This window comes from Tenrec ecaudatus, chromosome 8 (assembly GCF_050624435.1).
Source record: "Tenrec ecaudatus isolate mTenEca1 chromosome 8, mTenEca1.hap1, whole genome shotgun sequence".
In the NCBI taxonomy this organism is placed as follows: Eukaryota; Metazoa; Chordata; class Mammalia; order Afrosoricida; family Tenrecidae; genus Tenrec; species Tenrec ecaudatus.
The window spans coordinates 31,180,947-31,193,716 of record NC_134537.1 but is presented as its reverse complement, the minus strand read 5'-3'; the positions used below and the strand labels follow the sequence as shown (position 1 = coordinate 31,193,716).

Sequence of the window (12,770 nt, the reverse complement as noted above, 5' to 3'; positions counted from 1 at the left end):
AAGTATTATGGAAAGTATTTGTACCCCCATCCTCAGATACATTAAATCTTTTATTTCCAGGGATACTGTATTCAAAGTATGGTAGTCTTTCTTCAAAGCACTTGGATGCATTTAAGACCTCAGGTGCTACACAATAACTAGTAGATAAAAGAGAAGCACTAGATAGGGCATTAGGGCAATTCGTTTGGATGTTCCACGAAACTCTAATCGTAGAACATGATATCAAGCTTCTAAAACCCATTAGGTATGTGTATGTAAGCAGCCTCTATGAGACAATACCATGAGACACAAACTAATAAATAGATGGTGCTCAGGGCTCATTACCGAACACTTTGATCAAAGGTTCTACAGAAGAATCATGATAAAATGAGAGAACAGAATTTAAAATTCCCACGGAATTCAACATTTTGAAACCATCAAGGCTGGATGAATCCTCCAAACGATTTTCCTGAGAAATTTTAAAACTTACACCAAAAATATCTCACGCATTCACCTTCAAACCATAGTTTAGCTTGGCTAGTACAAAAATGTCTGCCTTGGGCACTTTACTTTTTAAAGAACTATCTGTCTGGGATTACATTGTCGAAAGCAAGCCACGATACATGGGAAACTTGAAAGCCAGTGAGTTTACACAGTGAAGGAGGAACACCTTAAGAAAGGTCAGTGTAGTAACAAAGTTTGAGAAGGTCATTCATCACTGAATTGTAAACGCAGAAATTGTTTAATTGGTCTGTTTTATCAAGTATATTCTGAACAGCAACAGTAAAAACTTTTTAAAAATGAATAAAAGTACACAATATAGAGACTCTGGATACCATTCGATATGGAAAACTCTTAGCTAATTTCAGAGAGGTGTATAGAAATAAATCCAAAGTTCCTTTACATAGCTCACCGCCTCCAACCTGTGTGACAAACAGAACCTCCAAAGCCAGTGATCAACCCTGTTGAGTGCCTAAAAATTTAGCAATTATACCTTCCTCCCCCAATCATTCAACTAATTTAAAAATTCTCCCACTATTTTAAGGTCTGAAATTTAACCCAAATTTTAATAACTTATAGTTCATCACTTCTTGTTCTTTCTGAGTGCAACTAAGGGGCTCCTCTGTTATAAACAGATATTTTTAGTTTATAAAATAGTTCATATAATAGTTCATAAAATCTGTAATAAAAAGATATTTTTAGTTTATGAAAATAGTTTATAAAAAGAGATTTTTCCAAGAGGTAAGCAAATAAACCAAGCTATGTTTTCTTACTGCAAATGATTTGCGTTGAAAGTTCACTGCTTGGTTTATTGAATTAGACAAAAATTTCCTCCTATCTCCAAGATCTAGGCCCTTCATTTGCCCTCAGTCAGCAGTGTTTAGAAGTCCATTCAAGGGACTAAGGGAAATCCCATTGAGGATGGCCAATGAATCTGTTACCGTCAAAACTTAGATCCAAATAAGAGGTGTATATTCACAACTCAAGATGTTTTATCCACCCTTCCTATATACAAACTCAACAATTGCTGGCCATTCTTAGTAACATTTGCTTAATAGTTTCATGCAAAGTCACAGTTTTGATGAAAACAGACATGAAAATTAGCATCTTTTTCACAAGAATTAATTTTTTTAAGTCCATGTAAGATTCAGTAAAAGGTTCCTGCTTGTAATGGTTTAACAAAAACTGGCTTGAAGAAAACACATAAACAGGGTGTTCTACTCTCTTAAAGATTTAGTCTCACTTACTGGGGCAGGTCGATCCTGTCATACAGGGTTGCTATGAGTCAGAATTGACTCAATGGCAGTTACTTTTGGGGAGGCGGGGTAGGGGGAAGGTAGAGGTTTGGTGGTGGTGGCGATGAGTAATTTGCTCCCTAACCTGCCCCCTGTGCCAGGGTTGGAAGAAAGTTCAGAATACAATATAGGTCATTATGAGTTGGCATCGATTTCATGGCAATGAGTGTATTAACATGGTTTGTAGGGCCTTATTGGATGTAGTTGAGACTTGGCAGTGTGACTGTGCTTATTTGTCCTATCAGTTCACTCTGGAATTAAATATACTTGAAACACAAAATCAGTTCCATGGAAAATGTAGGCTATAAGAGTTAGGGCCCTGGTACCGGTGGTCTTTCCACCTGTCACTGGAAGATGATGGCTTCAGAAAGGAAGGCTGACACGAAGCAGAGCAGCTAAGTACTGACAACCTGCAGACACCGCAAATGCCTCCTGCAATGTAATGGATCAGAGCAGACTCGAGACTGGGAGAGGGAGTCCAAATTCCCAAACGTATGAACTACCTGACCCTAAGCAACTGGTGGAGCGCCTCTGAATCTGCTTTCTCACCTGCAAAGGGGAAACCAGACATCACCCTTCTAGCTGCCAGTGAGAGCCCAGTGCTAAGAGGACTTTGTAATCTGGTGGACTCTTGGTAAATACCTGCTGTTGACCTAACCATCACCCGAGTCATCTATCTAGCAGAAAAGAGTGCAACAGATGTACAACAACTGGAAATTTCTAAGATGTCCTGTAGTCATCAATGACCCCTGAGAAACTCAATGGTTAAGCATTTGGCTGTTAAGTGAAAGATTAGAGGTTCAAATCCACCAGTCACTAGGCAGGAGAAAGATGAGGCAGTCGACTGTTGGAAACACTACAGTCTTAGAAACCCTATGTGGGTTTCTTTCTTGACAGTAATAGGTTTTTGTGTTTGTTGGTAGTATAGTCACTAAAATGGACCTGTTTATAATGCAGAGAAATGTGACTTGAATCTTATAATTTATCTCTAAAAGGCTGTTCTGGGGCGTTCTAACAACCTTAAGTATTTTAATCTGAACTAATGCTGCCTTCACACACACACACACACACGCGCGCGCGCACACGCACACACGTGCACATACATGCACACACGCGCACACGTAAAATGTATTGCTACAGAAATCATAAAAATATTTTATAAAAAAATCAAAACATGAAGCTTGATAGATCTCCCATCTACATTTAATCATTTCTGAAGAAGGGACCCACCTCTCTAAGCCTCCCCTGAAGAAGTCTGTGCTCTGATTTATACTGCGTCTAAACAACAGTTTTGGTTCCCTTCTGTGACTCAAATCCTGGACTTTTTTTTTTTTTTTTTGAGAATGGGGAATAAAAAAAAGGTAAGGTCAAGGCAGTGGGGGTGGGATAAGGTAAGGTTTCCCAAGCAAATTATTGTAGGAAAACCCGTGTCACCTACAAAGAATAAAGAGGCGCATTGTTGCGACGAAAAATTTTCCCTTGGCTTCTCCCCAAGAGTTTTAAATTTTCCTAAAACGTCTTCATTTTACATTCCTGTGGTCATCTTGTGTCCTCTGAGAAAATATATCAAGATTACACCTTTGGAACTCCATAAAAACAACTGCCATGGCTTTCTGAGATGGCCTCTCTGCTTTGAATTTAACTGGCCCAGTAGATTTCCTCAGAAGACACGGTTTTGATTGGCTTTTTTTTTTAAAGGACGTAAGGGTATTAAAACAAGCACCACACATACTCGTGTATAAACCAAGCTGTTCAGCACATTTTAATGCAGTTTTGTAGTAAAATTAGTTGCCTCAGGTGATATTCGGGTCAGTTTATACTCGAGTATATATAGTGGATTACTGAGAGAACTTGTCTGCATCTAACTACTGATCACAGAAATGCGCTCTGTTTGGAATAAACCCATCTACACACTGGAACATTAGTAGCAGCATTTTGACTTCCCATCATACTTAAGAGAGGCCTTAAAAATTCTGTGGAAAATGAAATAGATAATAGACTTTTTTATGAACTTTTTGAAACTCTTATATATATATTAGATATCTGAATACTTTATTCTAAATACTTCAAGCACAGTGTTTTTTAGAAACAATTCTATCTTGTATAAGCAGAGCGTAGTATTCACATATGCAATGAATTAAAATTGCTATAATTAATATATAGTTCATATTCAGTTTTCTCTTTCTCATCCAAATCCTTCATAGTTCTTATCAAAAAGACAATCACATGTCACGTCCGGCATTTGAATGATACACCACTTCAATCTCCTAACTTTTCTTACAGCAAGTAATTTTGAAACCTCTAAGTCAGTTAATTTGAGAAACATGCTGTCATTAGGATCTGACTAATTCCTCACAATTAGACTCAGGTTAAACATTTTGACAAGAACATTACATGGGTGATGGTGTACTTCCTACTACACACTCAGGTGGCATGTGACCATTTGTCCCATTAATGGAGCTGTTACATTTTCATTACTTAAATAATGATGGTTTTCACCAGGCCTCTCCACTGTGAAGGTACCTTGTGCCCTTTGTAGTTAAAAAGTAACCCATGGAAAGACAAAGCAGGTGTATAGCAAATGTATTGAAGAAAGCTGGATGGTGCCCGGCTATCAAAAGATACAGCATCTGGGGTCTTAAAGGCTTGAAGATAAACAAGCAGCTCAGAAGCAACAAAGCCCACACGGAAGAAGCATACCAGCCTGTGTGATCATGAGGTGTCGATAGGATCAGGCATCAAAGACCCAGAACAAAAAATCATATCATTGTGAATGAGGGGGAGTACAGTGTGTAAACTCAAAGCCCATCTGTAGGCAATTGGACATCCCCTTACAGAATGGTCATGGGAAGAGACAAGCCAGTCAGGGTGCAGTGTAGCACAGACAGAACATACAACTTTCCTCCAGTTCTTTAATGTTTTCCTAGCCCCTACACCCCTATCCTGACCCGAATTCTACCTTACAAATCTGGCTAAAGCAGAACATACACACGGGTACAGATAAGAGCTAGAAACACAGGGACTCCAGGACAGAAAGATAAAACCCTCAGGTCCAATACTGATAGTAGCCATACCAGGAGAGGAAGGGGAAGGTAGGGGAAGAAAGGGTGAATCAATCACAATGATCTACATATAACCCCCTCCTCCCAGGGAGATGGACAACAGAAAAGTGGGTAAAGGGAGACATTGATCAGTGTAAGACATAAAAAATAATAAGTTATAAATTATAAAAGGTTCATGACTGAGGGAGGGTGGGAAAGGGAAGGGAAAAATGAGTACCTGATGCCAAGGGCACGAGTAGAAAGAAGATATTTTGAAAATGATGATGATGGCAACAAATGTTCAAATGTGCTTGATACAATGGATGGATGGATGGATGGTGATACGAGTTGTATGAGCCCCCCGTTAAATAATTTTAAAGAAAAATGGAATGAGAGGAACAGAGTTTAAAAAAGTAGCCTGTGAGTTATGTTGATACCTTCTTTCAACACCTTGAAGTGTACCATAATTATAATCATTCCTTAATTACAGTGAAAAACTGTTACATATGATGAAAGGCTCCCAAAGGGGCGCTGGGAACCCAATTCATTCATGAATTTTTCCACTAAAGACGGAAAAAACAAACAGGAGAAGGCATGGAATGACAATGAAGGTAAGTAACATGGCTGCAGGAGAATCCATTTATTGTTGGCCATCCATTTATTGTTGGCGTCATTTATTTATTTCCACTTTGTTTCTGCTCGTTTCCACGGCCGCTTGGCATCCAGGAGATCTTTGAAATGGAAACATTTGATCACCTTCAGCAAATCGGCAAGTCTGAACGAAAACGCCTGCAGTAAACAGGCAGAGTGACATAGAAGCCCAGTAAGAGCTGTGACTGAGATAGGCCTCGAGCTGGAAGGAGGAAAGAAGAAAGATCATTTCGTGAAGTGTTTGTCAAGACTACTTCTGGTCTAGCATGGACTTAAGGTACAATTCTAACGAAGAGCAAGAGAAGACTCGCAATCTGGCACGGATCTGGCCCGCTCCATGCAAATATCCTGTAGTATAATGAACTATCTTCAGGCAGACCTATGGACTCACCTTCGGGGCTCACATCATGCTTTGATCATACTGCATGGATTTTAGCAAGGGTACTACCCTGTTTTCCTCAAATTAAGGCATTCCCCCCAAAATAAGACTTACTGACATTTTTGCCTCTCGTTGAAGTATAAGACACCCCCTCCCGAAAATAAGACCTTCCCGAAAATAAGGGTTTGGATTGTTGTGATGAGGTTCCATAAGATGATGACATGACTGTCATTGAATAAATGAGTAAATGTACCATAGATTGTTGTACGTGGAAATAATGGTAGAAACAAGAAATTCTTGATATGATAGGATTCACAGTTTGTCTGGTTATGCTGGTTTGTGATTAGAACTACTACAGTACCGCATACAGGTAATAAATTTCCTTTTTTTGTTTAACAATAAATGTGTGCCATATTCTTCTTCATAGAAAAATAAGACATCCCCTGAAAATAAGACCTAGCGTATCTTTGGGAGCAAAAATTAATATAAGACACTGTCTTATTTTCAGGGAAACAGGGTAGCATGAATTAATGTTCCCTAACCTATCTGCCTCCCTACATGCTCCACAGGAACCCATGAGCTCTATGGCAGGCACAGAGCAGATGATCAGGAAATACTTAAGGAGTAGACAGGTTATCAGAAATTCTGCCAATCACTCCTTTGCATAATGCCTTTATCTGGCTAGTAAGAGGTAGAACTGGCATTCACACCCAGGCATTCTAGCCCTTTGAAGTCTTATCTATCCAGTAGTTCCCATAGTATTTATCCCAAGGTGCAGTGACTAATCATGAAAAGTCGTGACCCTTAGTTTGTTGGCTCTAAACCTATGATAGCCTGATGTATAAGAGACTGACACATTTCCCAATCGCATGTAATAATCATGTTGGAATTTGTGGTTGTGGCTACTGTGTCCATCTGTCATTTGAGGGTTGACATCGTTTTCCTGGATTTTCTACCACATAGGATGTCTCTTCCTAGTGTTCTAGTTCATTTCCGACAACGTCCCATTTTCCTTGAATACTACTTTGTATACTTCGTATCCCTTTTGAGTCTTGCCACATAGCACATGAAGGTCCCAATGGTTTTACTCTACCTCATTTTCCAGCACTAGATTGGATAGGATTTTAGTGTTATACATAGGACTTTTCATGGCCAGATTTTTTGGTAGTTGACTTTTAGACCTTTCTTCTACTCTTCCTCAGTCTAGACTCTTTGCTGAAATCTGTCAGCCACGGGAGTACAACACAACCAACTGAAAGATGGATGTTGCTCAGCGCTCTTAGCCAAGAATTAAAAATCCCCTCTAGATAGATCCTATCGACTTCTCTAGTTTTATCTCCTAATATTTGCTACTTCCCACACGGGCACTCTAACGGATTTCTTCAGTATTATGTCAAAAATTACCCCATCAGGAATAATCCTACTTTTCTACTATTTCCCCCTCTAAAATATCTATTAGCATAATTATAATATCTTACGTAAAGTCTACTCCATGAACACTAACCTTATCTTTCTTTTTACTTTACAATTTCCATGTGCATTCTAATACACCAAGACCCTGACAGATGTCATATTATGAGCATCCCAAGGAGCTCTGGTGGCATTGTGGGTGAGGAATAGGGTTGCTAACCATGAGGTTGGTGGTTTAAATATGCAAGCTGCTCTTTGGTGGAGAGATGAGGCTGTAGACTCAAGGAAAGTCATTGGAGTCTACATAAGGGACACTCTGAGTTAGAATCAACTTGATGGCAGTGGGATGTAGATGCTTTCAAGGGAAACTCATGTCTGTTCATCGCCACAGACCCCCCATAGCACCTAACAAAATAGTTTGCAAATAAGTTGGTGGGTTTTCCTGGATTTAATACCCTCTCCTTGAGTTCAGGCTTTGGCTCATATTTTGCCAACTCTGTCTTTACTTTTGACTTGTCTAAGGCGGATATCCATGAAACTTCTTCTCAGTAGGTTGCTAGGTGCCATCAAGTCGGTTCCGACCTGTAGTGACCGTACACACAACAGAAGCAAGCACTGTCCACTTCTACACCGTCCTCCCAGGGGTTCCTATGTTGGAGCGCACTGTTGGAGCTGTGGGGTCAGCCTATCTTCTCGAGGCCTTCCTCTTCCTGATGCCCCCTGATGTGGCATTTAAATGCACAAACCATGAACTGAGTTTCTAAGGCAAATCATTAACTGTCGATTTGGAGGAAATGATTTCATATTCTTGTGCTTCAATTTACTCATCTAGAAATAGTAGGAGCATCCAACTTAAGTTTTCTTATAAGGATGACATGAGAGACTCAGTCTCTGTCATAGTATAAATAGTCAATAAAGGTTAGCTATTCAGATGTAGTCAATTACTTAATATGGCCCTCCTAGTCATCGTCTCTCAGGATAAATTCGGGCCTTTATGCCTGTGGCTATAATCCCATTGTAGGAGTTCTTTACTATGAGAAGAGCCTAGGTGGTATAGTGGTTACGTGTTAGACTTTGATCCACAAGGTCAGCAGTTCAAAACCACCAGGTGTCCCACAGGATAAAGATGGGGCTTTCTTCTTCAGTAAAAATACTGTCTTAGAAACTCACGGGGCCATTGCTCCCCTGTCCTGTAGGGTCACTTTGGGTCATTATTGACTCCATGGCAGTGAGTTTGGTATTTCTTTGCTATGGGAGTAGACAGGATTAAGGTGAGATGAAGTCTCCACTTGAGCAGAGGGTCTAAACCAAGACTACCCATTGTTTGGGGGAGGGGGCTGTGGTCTCCTGAAATACAACCACAAGACCATCCATGCCATCCCTTTGTGTACGAGACCTACCCCAGAAGCCAAGAGAAAGATGTCCATGAGCATCCAAAGAAATGCCCCAGTGGAACACGTTCCACATCACTGTCTGAAGAGTTACAGGCCAAGACCAGAGGTACCAGAGATTGTGGCACAACGATGATGGGACCAGAGCCAAGAAGCCAGGCCGAGACAAGAGGCCTCAGCAAAGAGACCAATGAAAGAGAGCAGATGGGTGCTGCCAAGGTGATAGGACTGTGAGGCACAGCGGCAGGAGAGCTGCCTGGCAGCAGATCCTCAAAGGTTCTAAGTCTCAATAACAATTAAGAAAGCTATTTACGCAGAAGTGTACTCAATGACAACTGCTCTCTTTGATGATATTTGCGCGTTTGACCTGGGATATGGGTTTTAAATGAACGTTGCCTGTAAAAGTTTCATTAAAATAAACAAAATTATTTGTAAAAAACCATACTAATGTTTATCTTATTTTTCCTTGTATATGGAGAAAAGAAATGCTAAACCATTTTTTTATGGTAAATTCTGTTGGTGAGTCTCTGTGGCCCTTGCTACAAACTACTGAATCAGGAGCAAAGTGGAGAGTCATGGGAGGAACAGCTGGTATCAGAAAAGACAAAGAAGATGGCGGCGGGAGGTGTGTCGGAGCTCCACTTCTAGCAAAGGGGAGCTCAGAGGAGGCCGGAAAGGATGCCCTGAACCATTTTCTCTGCTATTATCCCAGATTATATCCAGATTATCAGGCTAGTAATACTCATTTGGCAATGTTTTTATATCGCTTGGTAAACATCTGTTTTATCACTGCCAGGAACTTAAATTCAAATCAGGTATTATTAATAGATTTTATGTGGGTATATCTTATTTTCTTAAATAAACTGTAATCACAAAAGAGCAAGGGGAACATTGATTATTGATTGTATTAGACATGCCAAGAACTTGGCTAAGTGATTTCTATAAACATTCCATTCAACATTCAAAACAGTTTAAGTTAGCTATTATTTACATATTATACATAAGACAAAAAATAAAGGGTCTTTCTGTCCAGTTGCCTAAACTAATCAGTAGTAAAAGAATAATCCTGGAAGGCACAGACACTACTTAGCTGAGCAGCTTGTCAGTGTTCCACTTAGATGCACCACACAATTTGCGTTTCTTTATTGCTACGGATTTTACTGTGATGGTATTTAAAGCATATATAACTTGGCATGCTAGCTCCTCATTTTTAATGTTCCTTAATATAGACCTCTCATTTCTAACATGATGTCTTAAAAGTTTATCTCAGAATCCAATATAGATGTTCCACCGTCATGACAAGAGCATGCTGGTTTTTGTATATACATATACAATTGCATAGGGAAAAGAACGGAGGATGGAAAGCTAAACTAATGCATTTAAATCAATGTTGGTAATCTCAAGAGACTCTACATTGCTACTGATATTTGGATATAATACTTATGACACTCTCAGAAAGGAAGTCCCTGCATTGCTCAGTGGGAGGGGGCCATACACATACCAATCGCCACGCATCTAGCCTCAAATACTTTACCAGTGGAGAAGAAAACACCTTCTAATTCGTAAGGAAGACCATCAGAGCAGGACGCTGGATTCAGAAGTCCGCTCTTGGCCCCACTCACCGAAGTATTCATCCGCAGGCGGGTTCTCCATGTCATACAGCATCTTCTTGGTCAGATGCTCAAGTTCATCTTCTGGACGGAAGGAGGGAGGAACAGCTGGGGGACCCATTGGCCCTGGGTGTCCACCCTGAAGAGAAGAAAATAGCACAGCCTTTAAATCCAACTCAGGACAACAACCCAAACAACCCATCCAAAGAAGTTATGCATTGCACTGCCGAGGAAAAAGCAGTGGCGTTGGCCAGGGGGAGACCTGTGTTTCTGCAGCAGCTTCATTACTTAGCCAGTATCTGGCCTTAGACGCCCTATTATTTTGCCTTATACAGGATCATCTATCAGGCATTAGAAACCCACGTTGACAGCAGGAGAAATCTAGCCTTCAGGGTGGGGGTGGGGGCTGTCACATAGCAAGCACTATAGTTATAAAGTCAAATTATTCAAGGTTCCTGCCTTTGACATCTCACAGTATAGGAAGAAACAGACACGAAAATAGATCATTACAATAAAATATAAGTACTCACACACAGGCACAAAATCAGTGCCCTGAGTTGGGGGGAGGCTGCAATCTTACTTTGATCTTGAAGGATAAATTGGAGTTCACTAGACACTTTAAAACACGAACCAAAAAAGGAAAGGAACTTAAAAAAAATAGAAAGAAGGAAGATGGAGCTTTCGAGAACCGTGGTTATAAAGAACCTGTTTTCTACCCAAAACAGTGAGAAATGGAAAAGAGGAGTTACGTGTTTCTGACGGTTAAACATTCAACTACAAATGGAAACGTTGATAGTTCAAACCTTCTGGGAAGAATTTGGAACTAAAGGACTACCATATGCTTCTAGAAAGGTCAAGCCCAGAGACACCCCCACCCCCACCCCAACAGCAGTCCTACTCAATACGATTGGGTTCCCTGAGTTGGAATTGACCAAATGAGATTCAGAGTGAAGATGAGGTTAGAGAGGCAAGGTTAAGCCAATGTCAGGGCTCTGTTTTTAGGCAAAAAAGAGTCGTGTGGATTTTACAAGCATGGTTGATCTTATTAAAGTCAACACATCTCCAAATACCACCCTCAATGATATTTTAAGAATTGTAATCAGCATCATGGTATATTTAGCAATGCAAAGACAACTATGAGTAAAAGAGACCACAGTGGAGACATGAAACCGCTCCCACAAATCTGTTCCCTCTTTTTCCTGGGCACACAACTAGACTATCTAATGCCCATCCTCCCTTGTTTTACATGGTCATAGGAAACACAAGAGAGAAGGAACCTGAGCCCAGAGGGATCACGTGAAGGAAAGCCATCCGCTGCTTAATGAGGGAGACGGGGGAAATAATATGCTCAAAGGCAATGATCGAAAGTGATGAGTAAGTAAGTGGTTTACTTTTTTCCCCATTTAAATATTTAAATGATATGGAAAAGTAGTGTAATTTTTTAAAGTGTCAGGAAATAGAAAATATCCAAATACCACCAGCTGGTTCTTCATTGATTCTTTTTTTTCCTTGCTGGAGGCGCAAGAGAGTCCCAGGAAGGCTTACTGTGGGTATAACCACCCAGTGTGGTCTAGGCCCCTGATAAAAGTCAGAGCGCGATGGTGAAGGCTGGTTTTTATAAACAACATACATTTGGGTAGAATGCTTGGTGCACAAGGAAGCGCTCCTAGTTTAAGGATAACATGCATCTCAGTGGCCTTCATGTTTTCATATCAAGGGTGACCTGCGAACATCAGAGGTCCGATCCTACCAGCTGCACCTGTCGATCCTATAGAGTTGCTAGAGGTCAACACAGACTTGACGGCAGAGTTTTTGTTGTTCGTAGTATTTTGAAATACTTCATCCGTACTTACACAGAGACCTATAGTACAGACGGCTCAACTATTTAGAATCTGTCTAATCCTGGGACTTAAGGTTTCAGCTGAGCTTCTAGCCTAGGAAGGCAGGCCGGGTGATGGATTTAGGAGAGTCAGCCTGTTAAAACGTTATGGACCACACCCGTCAGGTCAGATTATTCAAGGGGTTCCCATGAGTCAGAGCCAACTAAGCCGCAGCTAACTATCACCCTAGCTCTGCCTGTAAGTTCCATTCCCTGCCCTCCGTGTCTTGATGTGTAAAAACTGTTTTCAAAGGTTCCGCTGCTGCTATTCGATCAGTGTTTCTGGTGCGCCCCTCATGTCGGATCATAGATATCAATAGTGAAATCACAGGTATTCACATTTGCAAGTACTTTGTAGTCTGCAAAAACAGACACATACTGAGTAAGTGGAAACCTCATCATTATGGAGGTTTCCACTGACAGAAAATACTGAGGGCACTTGTCAGCACCCCCTGAAACAATCCAGGGCTTCATTCAGCATTCTTCATCTGAGTAAGCAGGGGGCAGGTCACAGGGTTTCCGCAGCCTACTGAACTTTCACTCAAACCAAGAACACAGGAAGGTTAACCAACCTGCCTACTGCCATCCCCCTTGGATGGAGAAGGCAGCCTCTCTGCCACCCCAAAAGAATAAA

At 40.8% G+C, this 12,770-nt stretch overlaps 1 protein-coding gene across 14 annotated transcripts in view; it reads right to left on the bottom strand.

Moving 5' to 3' along the window:
* Positions 1-12,770, bottom strand: part of LPP (LIM domain containing preferred translocation partner in lipoma) — a 792,938-nt gene that overhangs the window by 177,866 nt on the left and 602,302 nt on the right. For all 14 annotated transcript variants that reach the window (XM_075556195.1, XM_075556197.1, XM_075556200.1 and 11 more), the window contains one exon: positions 10,270-10,396. In XM_075556195.1, the coding sequence (XP_075412310.1) occupies positions 10,270-10,396 (127 nt within the window). The remainder of the gene's footprint in view (positions 1-10,269; positions 10,397-12,770) is intronic.